This window comes from Rutilus rutilus (assembly GCF_951802725.1).
Source record: "Rutilus rutilus genome assembly, chromosome: 9".
NCBI lineage: Eukaryota > Metazoa > Chordata > Actinopteri > Cypriniformes > Leuciscidae > Rutilus > Rutilus rutilus.
Window position 1 is genome coordinate 16,691,002 of NC_140223.1, and position 19,549 is coordinate 16,710,550.

The following is a 19,549-nucleotide window of genomic DNA, read 5'->3' on the forward strand; positions in this document are numbered from 1 at the left end:
ACGGGCATAGTTCAAATGACTCTGTACGCGACCAATCAGACCAATGATCCGGGTGACGTACTTTGCAGAGCGACGCGAAAATTCCAGGCAGGAAATGTGTGACCAAACGTGTTGATCAGCGGTTTGCAGAAGCAGCAATGGAGTCGAGCGATTTTTGCAGGTTGTGCAAAAAAACCATGAAAGTTAGTGGTATTTACACCCACTCGAGCGATTTGTTTGCTAAAAAGAAGCCATAAAGTTGCAACTAAAAGAAACAAAATTGCACTTGTGAGATATAAAATAAAAATTTAGTCTGGCTATCACCAGACCAAGCTCAATCTTTTAAGATTGAACATTGGTCTGGGGAGTCTGCAATGTATTTCTACTGCACAAGAGGCAGTGATCAACGGGCATAGTTCAAATGACTCTGTACGCGATTGGATAGTCCTTCAACCAATCAGAACAACGATCCGAGTGACATACTTTGCAGAGCGACGCGAAAACTCCAGGCAGGAAATGTGTGACCAAACGTGTTGATCAGCGGTTTGCAGAAGCAGCAATGGAGTCGAGCAATTGTGCAACAAAACCATGAAAGTTAGTGGTATTTACACCCACTCGAGCGATTTGTTTGCTAAAAAGAAGCCATTGAGCATCGTCGAGAGGTTCAAAGGAATTGGATTGGATTAAACCTGCCAATAGCGCGCCAGGTGGATAAGCCAGTTTGTGATTGGTTCCCGCAAATTTGTAAAGGAAGCAGGATAGATAAATGTACAGGTTTCCAGCCTGAGCTGCAGGGTTTACCCAGTCTAATCAAAATGCTGAGAAAGTTGCAAGTGTAAAGTCTCAATTGCAGTGTGTGAAAGACACATTTGTAAGATACAAAAAGTTGCAATTACAAAATATAGTTGCAATTATGAGAATATTGCCAAACAAAGATAACAAGACTAATCAAGAACAACCAAATGCAACACAAGACTAATTAACACACCAATGAACCAGTGACAGGACCAAACAGAAGAATAGGACTAACTATGAATAGGCATAACCAAAAGCCGTGAAACAAAACCCAAAACTGCTACACTAGTATCTTATTTTATTTTTCTTTAGAATTAGAAGTCTTATTCACAAACCGGAGAAACAAGTTGTCTAAATAAGAGTAAACTCACCGCTAACATGCTATTTGAGTGCACATTCAAAACTCAATTAGAGGTGCTAGCTTTTTGCCCGCTAACTTGCTTTTTTTAGCGTATTTACTGCAAACACATTTTGTGTTTGTTTATATAAACCAAGGGACCGGAATTATTGTCTGTGTTAATCGACCGCATGCCACAGATGTGGTATTCCTTCCAATTATCCTAATTCTCCTCTGTGTTTATCTGTATATAAACCTGTCTAATAAAGACAGCAAAGATACTACTGTCAGACCTTCCCACAGAGAACATTATCCTTCCCACATGAGGCTGTCACTGAAATTGCCAATAGACTCTTAATTAGACGTGTGGGTAGGCAGGAATACTGTCGTGACACTCGGACCGCTATGAGATTTGTGAGTGCTCTGCAGAAAGGTACAGCGTGAACATTGCTTTTAGCACAAACAAACCTATGACTAGCTGTGAAATATCTTCTAATTTTAATGTGTAGACTACGCTCAGCTCCCTGGATGTGTCCTTAATGTGCGGTAAATGACACTGCATCTAAGGGGATTATTGACAGTAGCGTAGCTTTGCTTATTAATGAAATCGCGAAAGGCATCACTTGAAAGCGTCTAAAAATATCCCCGGCGTTGCTCATGCTCGTGTTATTGAAGCAGGTTTTAACTAGAGTGCCTCTCCGGAGGCTTCATGAGAATATTGCTTTTTGTAAAAACAATATTGCTAGTTTACTAAACAAAACAGCCCATGGCCAAGGCAATTTTGGCTCGGCACAGTTCATATGTGTCTCCATCTGACTCACTGGTGCTTAGACAAGAGCAGACGATTCCCTTCTAAATCACTCCAACTAAAGCTCTTAATTCCAGGTAGGGCAGACGATCTAGCTCTCAAATATGTCAGATGATCAAAATATTATATTTTGTTTCGACGTTTATGTACTTTCTCAGGGGTGCGTTTCCCGTACAGCAATGCAACTCGCTGATTAACAATCATAGTACGGTGCCTCTTTGGAGAAACTAGCGTGGTTGCACCTCGGCCGTTTGAACCACATTGGTTCAACAATATCTGTCGTTAACGTCGTCGCGCATGTGGAGGAACAATAACTTCTGCTTATGAATCTATTCCCCGAGATGCTGTGCTGTAATGAACATGGCATCTAATGACTACTTCACTCTTGTGTTCCATGTCATTTTGCTTTATATTTTATAGTTCCCTCATACATCAAACTCCGAAGTTCCCTTGTATAAGTTAACACATAATAAAATGACTCACGGTGAAATAACTGAAATGATTATTTTTCTGATTATTCTTATTACAACATCTCACAGCAAAAGATCACAAAATAAGTCTAATGTATTTTTAGAAACTCAATGTCCAAATAAAAATGCATTCAAACTGGGATGTGTTTTAGGGTTACTAAAGCTAACAAGATATTTCTTAAATATGTTTAAAAGCTGGTTAAAAATCATGAGATTTTATTCTTTTGAAAGCCTTGTTTTAAATATTAACAAAAAAAAAAAAGATTTATAGATCTCATTACTTTAATAATACGCAGAAAAAAGATGAACAGAAAAAACAACTTTTTTATCATTTCAAGCTTAATATTTTTCACACACAGCATAAATGTGTCTTTATACATGAAATTACATAGACGTCACTAATATTTGAGAAATTATTTTGGGCTCCTTGGAAACAAAAAGTTTGAAAACCATGCATTAAAAATGATTTAAATATATTATATGTCACATAATATTTATTATAAATCAGCCAGCAATTAGCAGGAAATGTAGAGAGTATGGATAAGAAGCTCCAGATATCCTGTACATGTCCTGGTGCTCTATGATCACACGTGTTCTCTAAATTCTCTGTTTCCCAGCGAAGGATGTGTTAGCGTGCTGCTCTGTATTCACAGCCATGCTCCACTGCCATAAATCTGACTGCAGTGAAAGCCACAAAGCCAATGACAGGCAGCTTGCTCATGTTTGCTGTCAAACTGTACACGGTCGACGGATAATAAACTGAACCACTTCATCATTCTGTACTAATGCTAAGGCCATATGGGGGGAGACTGTGGTACCAGTACCAGGTGCTGACTCAAAGCGAATGATGATTATTCTTAAAGTCATAAGAATTAAAAAGTCATAATATGTCACAAAGTCACAATATAACTTCAATGTTTTAAGTCAAAATTGTAACATTTTTGCCATAATTATGACTTTTGACATTATTATTTCTTTTATTAAGACTTAACCCAAAAATGAAAATTAGCCCATGATTTACTCACCCTCAAGTCATCCTAGGTGTATATGACATTCTGCTTTCAGACGAATACAATCAGAGTTACATTAAAAAATATCCTGACTCTTCCAAGCTTTACAATGGCAGTGAAAGGCTGTTTCTGTTTTGAAGTCCATAAAAGTGCATCCATCATAAAAGGGCATCTATCCATCATAAAAGTGCTCCACACGTCTCCGGGGGGTTAATAAAGGCCTTCTGAAGCGAAGCCATACTCAGTACTTCTTCCACTACTGAAATCCTGACAATAATTTTTAACGCCAAAAGAGGGTTTGTGCTGGCGCAAGCTGTTAGTAAATCTGGCCCATAGTATCTCATCATTTCTATCTCATATTTATTACTTAGTATCTCAATTTCCACTTTTTGTGAATTTTTGACTGGTGTATGTCATAACTATAGTTTACTAGGGATCGGAACTGACACAAATTTCACGATTCGATTTCAATTCAAATTAAATTTGATTTGATTTGATATTGATTCATTTGTATATATATTAAGTACAGTACATGCCAAATTTTCTCAAGGAAAGAAAATCTCTCAAATAATGCTGTAGACTTTACAGGGAGTCAGTTGGTACTACATTACTGTATTAAAGTTTAAATTAACTGATTTGTATACAAAAAGTTCAATTACTTTTGGGAAGTTTTTATAATAATAAAGTTATAATATTATTTTTATAATTACATAATTCGGTTTCTACTCTAATTCGTTGTTTGAAATATAAACATTTAAATGGTGGCTGTCATAAAACGTGATGAATTTATTCAAACATACATTAAATATTGAAGAACAGTAAAACATATAATGAATTTGTAATATAGTGCATAGTATATTTAGCTAAATGCTCCTCTCTAGAGTTCATTTAGCTGACTAACAAGCTTGAATGGCTTTTCTGAGGAAAATTTTACATTATGACATTTTTTACAAGCTGTTTTATTGAAGTCTTTCTGTGGTTGAAACACTGGATTTCGGTAAATTGTACTGTTCATTAATGTTTATTTCGTACTGTAAAGATGATCCGTTCACGTGCGCTTGATCTGGGGGTCTTGATCTAAGACAGGGGGTCTTAAAAAGATCTCCACTCCATTTTCCTTTCTTATGGATCACCAACTAGACCAGCACAAGCCCAGCACAAACTAGTCTGACCACCAGCATCGAAATTCAGAAAGGAAGTAAGGAATACCAGCAGTTATGATGAAGATATATAAAATCCTTGTGTGAACTACAGGCAAATAAATAAACAAGTCACTCTGAAGGTGTGTATACAAGGCACAAGTGGTAACCGTAAACCCACAGTATATCAACTCCATCGCTCTGAGCAGGGCTGTAAACAGCTTCTACTGGAAGGCTCCATTAGGAGCTGAGTGACAGGAAGTGATCTATGCAGATGGAGCGGGCTGAACGTATTGACTGCGGCAGATGTGCTTAGAGTGACGAGACGTAAAGGCCAGACTTTGACAACACTGATGTGTCCATACGCAGATTCACTAAAAGAGACTAATTAACCAGGGAGCACAGAGGGATTCGCATCTTTGCAGCTAGTATTGACGGGACGGGATGACCACAGTTGCAAGTAAAAGGACAAACATTGACCGTGAAGGACGGTTTCTGGCTTCTCCCGACTATCAGTACCGGACATTTCCTTTTCGTGTATTAGATGCGCCTGTTTATTGTATATGTATCTAATTTCTGGAGAAGGAAAGCCAATGGATATGTGTTGCACCACAGATATTGCAGACCTCACCTTGCACCAGCAGGCGGGTTGTGTGTAGCGCCTCCCCCTGGTCACTGTGGGCACGGCAGCTGTAGGCCCCCCGGTCCTCCCGCGTGATGGCCTGCACTGTCAGACTGCCGTCAGTCACCTACAGAGAGATTACAAGCAAAAACATGGGTTCAAAACACAAATCTAACGTATTATATATATAATATAATTATAAATACAATATAATATAATATAATATACACATCATATTCAATTTTCATTTAATACAAAAAAGTATGGCTATAAAATTGTTCATAACTCTTTACAATAATGTTAATTTCAACATTTACTACTACATTATCAAAATCAAAAGTTGTATTTTAGTTAATGCACTGTGAACTAATATGAACAAACAATAAATGACTGTATTTTTGATTAACGAACTAACATCGAGCAATACATTTGTTATAGTATCTTTGTTAATGTTAATGTTAGTTAATACATTAACTAATGTTTATAAATAAGACCTTACTGTAAAGAGTTAATAAATTGTCAAAATCACATTTATAATATAGTTAAAAAATAATATTATAATATAATATTAATATAATAATTTATAATATTAGAATTCTTAGATAATAAATATTGAATAAAATTTTTGCATTTTAACAATTAACATTTTGTGCTTTCTAAAGGCCGATTGGAAATTGACAGCAATTTTTTTAACAAGGGCAAACGAACCACATGACATTTATTATACTTTTACTTCTGCATATATTTATTTATTTCTACTAAAATGTATAGCAATAAAATTGTTAAAACTTGTAAATGTATAAACGTATAAAATAGAGCTTCAATTGATATTTTTATTTAATTTAAAATTAATGTTAAAATCAGACTATTTACACTAAAAGAGATTATGCATTATTTTGCTTGTGCGCTTTTTGTAACAAACCAATTAAAATATCTCAGTTTCCACATCTGAGCCTGAGAGTGCAGTTGCGTCTTCCCGAACAGCACACGGGTGACATGAATTATTGCGTAGGTTCCTGACAGGACGTTTTAGAAAAGGAGTGGGTCGCGTCTTATTCCCTGCGCGTCAATTGCTTTAGCCAGAGGAGACTGGCCTTATTGTTCCTCCCACACAATATCCCAAGGTGTGTCAAGTCCTGCTGGACGGTTGACACAATCCTCCCGGCCTGTTCCATCACAGTCCTGTCGCTGACAGACACATCACACTTGATGACCCAGACGAGAGGAGGTAATAAACTCTCTCAAACACTGTGTGTGTGCAGAGAGATCTAATTTAAACACACTGCTGTGGAGGAGGGCAGGGTGAGAAACAAGCTCTGTGCATCGAGACAAGACATCTGTGCCTCTTGCTCTTTAGTGTGTGTGTTCCTTCATCACATTCCTCCATTTCTCTAACTTCTAGCCATGGAAGCAGGGAAAAGAATGGAGGACCACCGGCCTCCTCAACACTGTTCTTAAAGGTGAGGTCACGACACACTTCTTTTGAGTAAATGTCTGGGACTGTGGCTGGTTAGCAGTGGGAACAGCTTTTAAAAGTAAGAGCCAAGAAGCTGAAGCAGAGTGCTTTCTCCTCACAGAAGAAATAATTAAATATAGATTTGATACAATCTAATTGCAGCCGAATCGAGATTAATCACAGCGTATGGGGCAATTTACTAAATGTGACAGAGAATTGCTTAGGCTGCTGCCAGCATTTACATTCACTGACATAAAAGTCAAGTGGGATTGTTTACGTGGGATTGACCATATACGGCTCTTTTCTCAAAGCTACTTTTTTAATCAATTCTAATAATTATTTTTTCATTCAAATAAAAATTAAATAAAAAAGTAGCTGGTGCTACATTAAAAAAAAGCCACTTATAATGCAAAGACATTCTAATGCTGTAATACATTTATGTTAAAACAATAATTGTAATATTAATAATAATTAATTACATGCAATTTTATTATGCTATTTACATATATATAATGCAAAATACATAATTAATAATCATTTAAATATAACATTAATTTGTTTAATATTAATAAACAATAATTAATCTTTTTTATGTTTTGTATGAAAGGTTTGCTGCTATAATAAATGCCACTCGATTTGATATTTTATTATATCATGCAGAGACATGCTAATTTAGAATAATTAGATTTTTTTTTTATTAAAACAATTATAAATAAAAAGCATTATGTAACAAAATGTTAAATTCAAATTTTGTTTGAAAAGTTAGCTTATTAAAATAATTATATATATATATAACACAATAATATTTTAATTGTATAAATTCATTCTGCTAAAGACATGATAGTCTTTAAAAGTAATTTAATAATAAAAAATAATAATTTAGTTAATAGTTAAATTCAATAATTAATAAATAGATACAAATATTTTGCATGTTTTACTTAAAGTTTGCAGCTATAATAAAAAATACCACTGTGTTTGGCATATTGTTATATATAACGCAAAGACGTGCTAAAGTGTCCAAATGTGTGAGTTCACGCCTCACCCGCCAAACAGCTTATAAGACATCACAAACGTGACCTTTTGGGAATACGCTCCACAGTGCTGTGAAGCGATGCCACTGGGTTGGAGAATAACCTTGCTAAGAGCGGCCATGAAAGAAAAACAGCAGCCAGCCATCACTTCCTGTTCATCAGTCGCCGGTGAGTAAGAGTGGCAGGCAGAATACGGCAAATGGCATTCAAACACGCCTCGTGTAAATGCTAGCTGTGACCAAAAAAACGCTGGGAAATGCGGAACAAGACGAATGCGGTGCAGGTGGCTGTAGTCTAGAACAGATGAAAGCAAACATTCAGATGTAAGACAGAAGCAGCTACACTGTCTCTCTTGTCTTTTATTTGTCTGTTTCCTCAGGGATATCTCCTCAGATGTGCTGAGAGGCAATGCCTACTGGAGCCAGACTGACTGCCTGTTCTGTCAAATCCTGCGCCGCCTCCTCCCCTGCATCCTGCATGCAGTGTAAGTTGGAAACACGCTTGTCAGTTTTTCTCCATTCCCACTGCAGACGCGTGCTCTTCAACTGTCAGACCCTCGACGCGGGCCCTGACTGACAGAGCCTTTTCTTACAAATAGCTTGTGATGATTCACGCTTCAATTTCCAAAAGAAAACTGAGACAGTGCGATTCACTGTAGATCAAATTAACGGCTAGACTAAATTCACACTGGCTATATTTGGAGACAAAAGTACATTGTCAATGTTCTACTTTATCAAGGCAGCAGCTAACCAAAATGAAATGCTACATCATCTGAAACTGTTCACACACACAATGAGTTTTGACCATCTAAACAAATTTATATAATATATCTCATTTTAAATTTTCTTGGTTTCTGCATTAACTCCAACACCATATTTTCAAGATTCCATTCTAAATATGATTTGTGTAAGACGTTTCTTATGCTCACCACCATTTATTTGATCAAACTACAATAAAAACAGTAATAATATTATTTACAATTAAATATTTTTTTCTATTTTAATATATTTTAAAATGTAATTTATTCCTACATTTTCAGCATCATTACTCCAGTCACATGATCCTTCAGAAATCGTTCAAAAATCCTGATCTGGGGCCAGTTGCATAAACATAGCCATTATGTTAAGACTGTCTTAAGAACTAGTATGACCAACTAGCAGTTAGTTAGGTGTAATCAATCTTACTTTTCAGGTATCAAATTAGACTTAGACATATTTCTTATTATCAATGTTGAAAACAGTTGTGCTGCTTAATATTTGTGTGGAAAACGTGATACTTTTTTCAGGGTTCTCTAATGAATAGAAGGTTCAAAAGCATAGCATTTATTTCAAATACAAATCTTTTGTAACATTATAAATGTCTTTACAGTCACTTTTGATGAATTTAATGAATTTCTTGTGGAATAAAAGTAACCTATTAATTCCTAAAAAGTTATTTTTTACTGGAAAACAAGCCAAAAACACTGAAAAGCAAGAGCACAGTTACCATGTATTTCTTGTTGCTGGTCAGCTGATCCCCCTCTCTCAGCCAGGTGACCACCGGCTTGGGGTTTCCAAAGGCAGTGCAGGTCAGAGTAATGCTGCCACCCTCCCTCGCCTCCACGTACTGCGGTGGCGTGTCCGCGAACGTAGGGGGCGCTGGGAGAGAAACAAAGGACAGGTTCAGTACAGATTCTTATATATTTAATACTCTCACGTGTTCAGGACCCCATAGAGAATGTGTAAGGCTCTCTGTTAAGTTCTGCAGCCACAGAGAACAACCACTAGGTACCAGTATCATAGTCTTGCGCAGCCAGACCTTCAGACTGATGGCAGAAGGTCTCGACTCTATCGCAGCTTTTCTTGGCCAAGGACCACCCAAGAGGACGTTTGACTGACATGCAACGCAACCAATCACAGTTCGCTTTGTTCCGCGTCATGTTTAAGGGCGTGGCAATATAATGTCGATGTCCCTACAATAACAGACCAGTGTGGATCTAATAAATTATTCATTCAAGAATGTTGTGCAAGTTTACTGCAACAATGGAGCCGCGAACTTCACATACTTTTGAAAATCCAGCGTTTAGTTGATCCTGGTAAGTAAACACAATGGCTTTCTTCTTCCACGAGGGCAATTTGTTGCCAGGCGGACCGATAAAGAACATGACACACACGTCTCGCGGACATCCTGTAGAATTCAACCAATCAGATTGCGACTTCGAAACTCCTGAAGTGTTTCCAGAAAAGTGTGCCATATGCATTAGACATTCAGCCAATGGTCCGTGGGCTGAGACTACCAGTATCATCCAGAACGTCAATGCAACATCTCAATGCAACCTGCAGTAGTAGCTAAAAGTGTTAAGAAAGTAGACCACGACGCGAGCACCGCCTCGACTGCACAAAATACTCCCACGACAAGTGAAAGTGAACGTTTCATGTAAAAGGCCCTTTAGTGATTGCTAGGTGTTTGTTTACTCACTCAACCCCAAGTCCCTATTATGTGATTCAGGCCCCTTTTTCAGTGAAAGTCTATGGACTTGTATCATTGTTTTGCCACCAATCATAACACATCTGATCACAGTGAATGTGTAAAACATTTCAGCATAATTGTGCATAATCACACCTATCTTACAGGTATAAACAATCTCTAGGACTATGTGTTGTGCACTTTCAGCAATGAAATCCTAACTTCCTCTGCATGTGGGTCACTGTTAGCCTATAGCAGTTTTGCTTTCAACAGCGCAAACACCTGGTGAAAAACAAACAAAGCAAGCAATTAATGCCTCTGAACATCTGTCCATCTGTGCCTACCATGAGCTTTTTCATCCACGCTACAATCTGTTGCAGGCTAAACACAAGGGAGAAGAATTTATAGCCCAAAACATCTTGCTCATCCAATCTCTAAAAATATATATACATATATATTCCCTAGGGATGTATCACAATGGTTGACTAATCCAGCACAAAACTAGTCCATTATTGACATTGACTAGTTTATCTGGATTTTTCCTTGCATTCCTTTAGTTTTGATATTTTTAGCAGCAGTGCTAATTAGTGTGCTGACAGCATAGCAAGCAGTTTTCACAGTAAAACTTTTCAGAAACGTTGCGTTTTAATTGAAAGCACTTCCACTATAGTCTTTGACTGTATCGCATAGTGTTTTTGAGTTGTAAATAGCATTCTGTTCCATTCCAACATGCCCCAGATGTTTTTGAACTTGTCTGATGTGAATGCATCCTAAAGAAATGTCTCTTAAACTAGTCACTTAGGCAACCCACCACGTCAATTCGGACACTACGTCATTTTGCATATCCCTGATATTGACCAAAATATTCTTTCTTGCTTGTTACCATTTCCATCTTTGTTTCTCTCTTAGGAAATCTCTTTGATAAACACTTGAAGGTACTTTAAGGGACAAGCAAACTCCATCACACACCTGCCCTACTTTCTGGACTTGTCTCACTGTGTGTTTTCGGGAAATCTTGGGCTCACACGGCGAATGACAAACAGAAGACATATTTCAAAAGGCACTTGTCTGAAGGTCTTTCCGCACGAACAGATGGTTTGGACAGAGCTCACTGACTAGACACCCAACACCTCAAATTTATTTTTCTCTTACTCCGGACTTTAACTTCTGGCAAACAAACAAGCTTAGCTTTCAAATACTGATTACTAATTAATAATACCTAAATAAAATTATCCGAGAAGACAGGTTTTATATACTGAGATATATTAGTAATATTATATATAAGCTAAACTAATTTGCTTTTGTAAATGAACCCTGCCAAAAAACTTCAATGAACCCGTAATGCAGCTTATTTGAGGACACTAATGTATATATCCAGCAGTGAGGTTAAATGTTGCACTTTATAATGCGTTTCACATTGATGCTGACCTGCATATATATTGTTTAAAAAAAAATTGGTAAATGGTAAAAAAACGGCAGCTGTGGTTTTACCGTAAAAAATATGGTGGCAAAATTCTAGGTTTTACGGATTTAACTTAAATTACAGTCAAACAAACAAAAAAAATCATATTTCATTAACTGATATAAATTGTAATATACCAAGCTATTACTAATAGGTATCTAAGTCCTAAGTACTAATATATGGAAGTAAAGTGATGCCAAATGTTTTTGAAACAAAAAAGCTTGTTGAATTGCACTAATTGAAAATAATATGCATTGCATTAACCATGCTTATAAATCTGAAGGGTGAATATGATATTGCATTTTTAATAATGAAAATGTGTGAAATGTTTTGAATTGAAATGTTTACAGCTTAAATATTCAACCATGTTGAATTTCAGCCCATAAAAATACAATGCATTAAAAAACAATTTGCATTTTTTTGCATTTATTTTTTTCAATTAGTGCAATTCAACAAGCTATTTCGTTTCAGAAACATTTGGCATTATTTTACTTCCATACTAATATCTGTTTTGAACCATTGTAATAAACTGACAACCACCAAAAACTGGTGGTGATAAGAAAGTCAGATGATGACTCAAATCTCATGACAAGCAGCTTTTCCACAAGCTGAGAAAGTATAAAAGGTGCAGTGTCATTCACATAAATACTAAACACCATCATTGTAACAAATCTAACACTAAAGTAATGCAATAAACATTAATTTAACAACATTTGATGTAACAAAACCCTAATGTACATAACTGATAAGAAAAAAAACTACGAAGAAACAGCCATTTCAATGAAAACATACCAAATGTGAAGTGTCACACAGAGAATTCTAGGAATGTCAATTTACGTTTTGTTTTCATTGTAAATTATACGACTTGTTCTTTTTAACTTCTAAAAACTGTCAAATTTAACAGTACATTAAATGTAAAGTTAGATCTATTACAGGTATTCACTGTATATAATAAGGAAACTTACTGTTAAAAATGTTAGTACGTAAAATCACAATCATATTTTACAGAGTAGAAGAAGACTGATCATATTTACAAATTGCTAATTAAGTAGATTATTTTTTTGCATGCAGCATTCATACCAGTTCTCCATTGATCCCATTGACATCCATTGTATGGACAAAAAACACTGAGACAGTCATTTTTGTTCCAAGTCATCAAGGTTAAAACAACATGAGTAAGAGTAAATGATGAAAGAACTTTCGGTAACACTTAAGTTTAGCGTCCAATTCTCAGTATTAAATAGTTGCTTATTAGCACTCATATTTCTAGGATATTGGCTGTTTATTAGTACTTATAAAGGACATATTAATGCCTTATTCTGCATGACCTTATTCTACATCTCATAATCATACCCAATACCTAAACTTAACAACTACCTTACTAACTATTAATAAGCAGTAATTAGGAGTTGATTGAGGCAAAAGTCGTAGTTAATAGTTTGTTAATAATGAGAATTGGACCCTAATCTAAAGTGTGACCGAACTTTCATCTTTTGGGTGAATTATTCCTTGCTTAAGGGAACAGTGATGATATCTGATCAATTGTGGATTCAAACCTGCAACCTTTAGGTTACCAGCTCAGATCTTTAACCACTAGGCGTCACCATAGTGGTTTAGATTGGCATTTAGTATCAGAAGCTAATGATCTGTGCCCGCTATGGGGTTGGGCAGGATGTTCTGAGAGAGACAAGTGTGACGGCCACACTGATGAAGGGTGGCTGTGTGATGACCTGACCATCTCCACAGAGCCACTACTGTTCTCTAAGCGGGTACATCTGCCTGGCTGACACCTGCTGGGTACACGCGGGCAGCCGGCCACCCTCTCACCCGTCCTGGCAGGAAGAACCGCCACTGTCCACACAGGATCCATACACAAGTGGATGCTAATATCGCCGGCTACAGGAAACCAGTGCTGTCAGGCTTTTCTGCCCTTGTGAGGCCAGACAGCACCTGCTCCAACAAAGACGCTTTTGGACAAGATGGGCAGTTGGAATACCAATGAACACCAGTGTTTCTTCCCAAACTTTTAAGATAAGCTTATGCAGAGGATGAGTGTGAATAAGTGTTTATCTGTGATGCAACTACTTAATTGCACATTGAATGGTAAGTATTGATTATAATATGCTGTCCTTTCCAAAAAATTATAATGTGACAAATAAGTGATGAACAGTAACTGGAAAAAAACTAGGCTGCACAAAACAAAACGACTTTTGTGCTAAACAAAGCTATGTGCAAAACAGAACTATATTTTCAGAACATAACTACAATGTGTAACGGACGTAGGCCAGTAAGTGCTGTGCGTGTAAACTTCACTCCCTTGGCATCAAGAGGCACGCTAGCGATTAACGCTAACGGCTGCGGCCTTAAGCGTCCTTGTTAGCGCGCCCTCCTCCCACTCCAGAGACGCCGGCTCGAATCCCGCTCGAGTAGGACCGGTTATATTTGGTGCCGTGACCCGGATGGGAGTGAGGTTTAGGGGGGTGAGTGTAACGGACGAAGTCCAGTAAGAGCTGTATGTGTAAACCTCACTCCCCTGGCCTCAAGAGGCATTCAAGCAGCTGTGGTCTTTAGAGCCTTTGTTAACGCTGCCACCTCCCACACCGGAGACCCCAGTTCGAATCCCGCTCAGAGCGGGACGAGTAGGACCAGTTACAATTGCGCAAAAAATTATGGGGCCCTATCTTGCACCCAGCGCAACTGACTTTGTACAACGATACATGTATCATTCCTATTTTGCACCCGACGCACAGCAGACTTTTCCCTCCACAGATGCACGTCGGTAAATTAAGGAATGAACTGGCGCAATCCCGGGGGCGGTTCAGCGAAAAAAGGAGGCGTGTTCCGGCGCAAATGTTCCCTGGTGCTATTTTGCAGTTCCAGACAACAATTCCGCCACTGACCAGGAAAAACTTAGTCTAAAGTCAGTGGCGCGTTTTCAGTGGTGCGTTCAGATGCTATTTTAAGGGCGCATGCTTGGCCATAATGTAGCGTGTGCACAACGCGCATACACTTTGCTTCTCTCATCTACACACAGACGCAACAGTTCACATTTTTGCAAAGCATACATAATTACAAGGAAAAATATTCCACATGAGGGAAATCATTGTTGTGTCCATGAAGATGTGAAAAAATAGGCATAAATCTAGCTTACACATTTACCAAAATGATTAAACACCTGTTTAACCTAAGCTTATTTGGGTGGGTTTCTCCCATCCCCATACAATGTCACTTCTCTGTCTTTTACGGCCCTGGCGAGAACGTTGGTCTCCCCGACTGTGAACCGCTCCTGGCATGCGCCTGGCAAATCCGCCGTTATAATAGCAATCCGCCATGGAACAAGCACGCCTGCTCTTAAAGGGAATATGAGATGATGCTCTGATTGGTTTATTTCACGTTACGCCCAAACCACACCTATGAGTAATGTAGCTGCTTCAGACCAACCCATTTTAGATTTGCGTCGGGCGAAAGAGTAATTTGTCCCGCCGGTATAATTGCCACAGCACCAGAGATCCACCCACAAAGTTACTTGCGTTTCGCGTTTGATACTTGCGTTTCAGATCGTTAAAATAGGGCCCATAGTGTGCAATACAACGCTAGACTAGCTAGACTGTGCAAAACAAAACTAGATCAGTTTACAACAGTGGTTCTCAAGATCAACAGAAAAAAAGAAAAAAAAAACAGCCGTTGCAACGGCGTTCAAGTTCGTGAATAGCGGTTAGCACTCTGCCTTTATAAAGCGGTATCGGACGGCAATTACACTGAATCGTTCTTCTTCAGACCGTTGAATTGTCATCGTTGGAAAAAGCGCAACATAGAAGTTGCTCGCCATAGAAAAGCACTTTTATATATTGTTCATCCAAAGCATCTCTGAAATATTTAAATGTTTTTGTTTATTTAAATTAAAAGTTAAGTTCTGAACTATTATTCTCTCTTACTGATACATGATTCAATTGACATTACAAAGTGAAACTATGCGATTTTCTTTAAGTTTTAAAGGGGGACGCGACCAAAAAAAGTTTGAGAACCACTGGTTTACACTATAAGCACTTAATGCTAAAACATAAATAAATAAAGCAAATTATAACAAGCTATCGTTATCGTTCAGTCAGCAACAAATCAGGCAAGCACCATTTTGATGGAAAAGCCACCAAACCACGAGAGCAAGCAAAAGGTTTGTGATTATTAAACTTGATTTTAGAGTTATTTACTTATTACGTCCCAGTGAAAACTTTGAAGTGTCCACATAATAAATGCACATGAAGCATTTCATCTCAAACTAACAAAGTCAGCTAATGGACTACTCCTGAGAGGATCATCTTTAAAGGCATGACAATGCATGCTTATTAAAAGTCATAAAATGGTTACATCTCATAAGAGCCTAAATCTACTGGGAGGAGCAATATCTGCCTCTATCTTTTTAATTTCAGTCAAAGACTCTGCCATGGCTACAGGTCAATCACACATCCGCAATCGAAGCAAATGTAGTGAATTTCAAGCAGGCATTATGTCGTCTAGATTCAAAGCTGCATTGCTTGCAAATCCAACCATGAGACATTTAGCCAAAAGGCTATTATACGTGCCTTATTGTAAAATGCCCTGACGACATATAAAAACCACACACCATCTACACGCCGCAATCACTGATATCGACATTTCGGAAAGCAGAGCCAGGAGAGTGTGTGTGAGGGGACGTGACTGAGTGAACCGGCGAACTGACCATGAATGCAAACGAGGGAGGGCATGAATGGCCGATGCGGCAGCAGAGAGGAAATAGGAAGCCATGAAATAAACCCTCACAGATGTTCGCACTAGCGCCGCCCGTCACAGCTGCACAGGTGACATTTCTCCGGCTGAAAAAAGATGAGGCAGACACTGAACTCATTCACCCTGGGCCAAAAACACACACATACACAAACAAACACCCCGCATGCAATAATACACCCTTCGCTCGCGCCTCTCGCTCGCTCGCTCGCTCTCCCACCGCAGCTCTGAAATGGAGAAACGGCCACTGTGTGCACTTTCCAAATAAGTCACAGTGATTTCTGCAAGCGAACGGCTGTGGACTTTTAACATGGACGCGAGGTGCAGCAGACAGTTACCCTTGCTGGTGTCATTGTTTGAGGTTTGGAATATGCATGAGTCTCACCTCACAAGCATATGTTAAATATACAAATAGCCTGCACTTACAGAGAGCTGACAGCACTAATTATACTGTTCCTGTGGATGACACCTCAATGTCTGACAGCAGACAAATACATATCAGGTGCTGCTTCATTTCACAATGAATAATCAACTGAGATACAAATCACTGCAGCAAACATCCCTAGTGATAAAAACCTATACCAAAATGTATTTATTTCATACTAAGTATACTACAAATTCATTAACATATTTACTGGCATATAGCTTTTACATTATAATGAAACTTTATTTTGAGTAGGCCTACTTCTTTATTGCACAATTCACATTTCTGAATATATAGCCTAAAATGTGTTTTAATATCACTATTATTAAGGACATTATGATCACTGTATATCAGTCTTTAAATGAAAGATATTTAAAGTATACTTGCAATAGTTCCATTTTTGCACAATCAAATATAATTATATCTTTAGTTGGACCTCAGCACTACTTACGGATAACTATAGTGCTCCAATTTAGCAGACTTTAAGTATATCAGTTTAGTATACCAAAAGTACAATTGTAGTAGGGTATTTATATTAAGTAAATAATATTTATATTAATATAATAAGTATTTCAAATACATTTTAGTACATTTTTTTTTCACTAGGGAAGTACTCATAGCCATAGTACTCATACTATGCAAAAGTGAAAACAGCTTGCACTACTCTACTCGTAACTTCTTATCTTCTTATAACTATTATTTTTCATTGTACATACACTTGTTTGGTTTACTTCAAACAGTACTAAAGGAAATGACTTATTGGTCAGGTATAAAATTCCTTGCAAAGTTAAAACATGTTAGGGATGCAAAGTCTATGAAAAAGTTTAGCAAACAAAACAAATCAAAACTAAAATGCCAACAATAATGTAAGTTCAAATGCACCGAATTTACTCAATTCCTCATGTGCAACTTCAATCAGACGACCACATCATTGACTGCACACTTTCATCACTTCCTCTCTGCTGCTGTCCACTGAACGCACACATATCTCACTTGGGGATGCAATTCAATAAACACACTATAAAGGGCCAACAAAGTTGCTTATCACCAACACGGCAAACCCTAACGATTTCTCACAAACACGTGAAGAGACAGTGGTTCTTTAATGACACCTTCTGCCACTGCAGCTCATACATGTAAAATGATGTACAGTAAGAATCAGTATGCAGTGCAGCCAAATACAAAAGGCTCCAGTATTGGAATTAATCTGCCATGTCAGCACTTGATTTAAGCCTACAGCGGAGTTGTGATACTATTAATATGCGACCGAGGGCCTTTTGGATATTGACCCCCAGGCAATGATTACTGAGCTGTGAATCATGATAGTTTACATATTGTTTTAATGGATCGTATTAAATTCATCATCTAATAAAATGCAAACACTCATCGTGCGAGGAGATAATATATTTCCAGCAATGCTGAACCATGCCCATAAATAATAAATCAGGCAAAATGTGATGTTCAAACAGAATGAGAGAGAGGAACATGACATGACTAAAGCCTTGAGCTACCCCAAATTTTCCTCTATAGTTTGGCACCATGGAAGACATCTCCATTAGTGTAATGGAAATTATGGTGGTGCCTGGTGAAATATTACTCTGTTTATTAGACACAGGGCATGCAGATTTCAGAGCAGGCCGATGGGTTTCTTTTGAACGCTGGTCAGTACCCAAAGGCTCATAATATTGAGTGTAAGCTTCCCTTTATTATTTTAAACACATTATTTTAAACACACTCGGTTTTGTCCTGTGTTCCTAATGAAACGGGAAGTTTTGGAGGGACATCGACTGATAGTCCCTTTTATTTGTAAATAGCCGAAGGCTTTTGATACGTCACAGCCATGACAATTTGCTACTTCACTGTTGCAAGTGGGATTGGATGCAGGACATACTGTATGTATTCTGGAGAAAATTTGATTGGACAAAAATCTGCATAGTGCATGATGAGTCATCAATATTTCTCATCCATTTACGTGGAAGAAAGGACCATTTTAAATATGTTGTCAGCTTGTAGGAATAAACTAGCATATGGATGACCTTAAAGATTACAGACATGGATTAAATGGCACAAAACTCTCATTTTGATTTCATGGGGTCTGTGATACTTTGACAGACACAGTAACATACTAACCAAAAACCAAATCATGACCCATTATTGTCCAGTGTACGACAAGAACAAAATGTCGTCTCTAACAAGGAAGATGGCAATAACATTTTCTAAAGAAAACAAGGGCAACAGACCTAGATCGAAATCACAAGGGATTACATTGCTCATTTCTCCAGCTTGAGCATAAAGGCAGTATTTGTTGGGTCTACCACACGTATTACTCACAGCAGCAGGCAGTCATGAGTGGCAAGAGCCAGTCACATCCTCCTCCACTCCTCACAGATCTCATTTACTGCTGATATTAGAAATGAATATGAAATCAAGCCACGATTAGTCCTACTCCACCCCCAAAATCAGACATCCATTCAAACCGAGGAGGAGGGGAAGAGAGCACACTGAGATAGATAGATAGATAGATAGATAGATAGATAGATAGATAGATAGATAGATAGATAGATAGATAGATAGATAGATAGATAGATAGATAGATAGATAGATAGATAGATAGATAGATAGATAGATAGATAGATAGATAGATAGATAGATAGATAGATAGATAGATGTCTCACCATTGACTGTGAGGTGAACCCAGCTGCCGTTGTGGGTGGAGTTGGACTAATCGTGGTTAGATTTCATATTCATTTCTAATAGACAGATTAGATAGATAGATAGATAGATAGATAGATAGATAGATAGATAGATAG

At 37.7% G+C, this 19,549-nt stretch overlaps 1 protein-coding gene across 7 annotated transcripts in view; it reads right to left on the reverse strand.

The window, feature by feature from the left end:
* igsf9ba (immunoglobulin superfamily, member 9Ba) overlaps window positions 1-19,549 on the reverse strand; it is a 62,727-nt gene that overhangs the window by 20,178 nt on the left and 23,000 nt on the right. For all 7 annotated transcript variants that reach the window (XM_084418271.1, XM_084418269.1, XM_084418270.1 and 4 more), the window contains exons 4-5: window positions 9,133-9,284; window positions 5,170-5,287 (exon numbers count right to left, since the gene is read on the reverse strand). In XM_084418271.1, coding sequence (XP_084274397.1) covers window positions 5,170-5,287; window positions 9,133-9,284 — 270 coding nt within the window. The remainder of the gene's footprint in view (window positions 1-5,169; window positions 5,288-9,132; window positions 9,285-19,549) is intronic.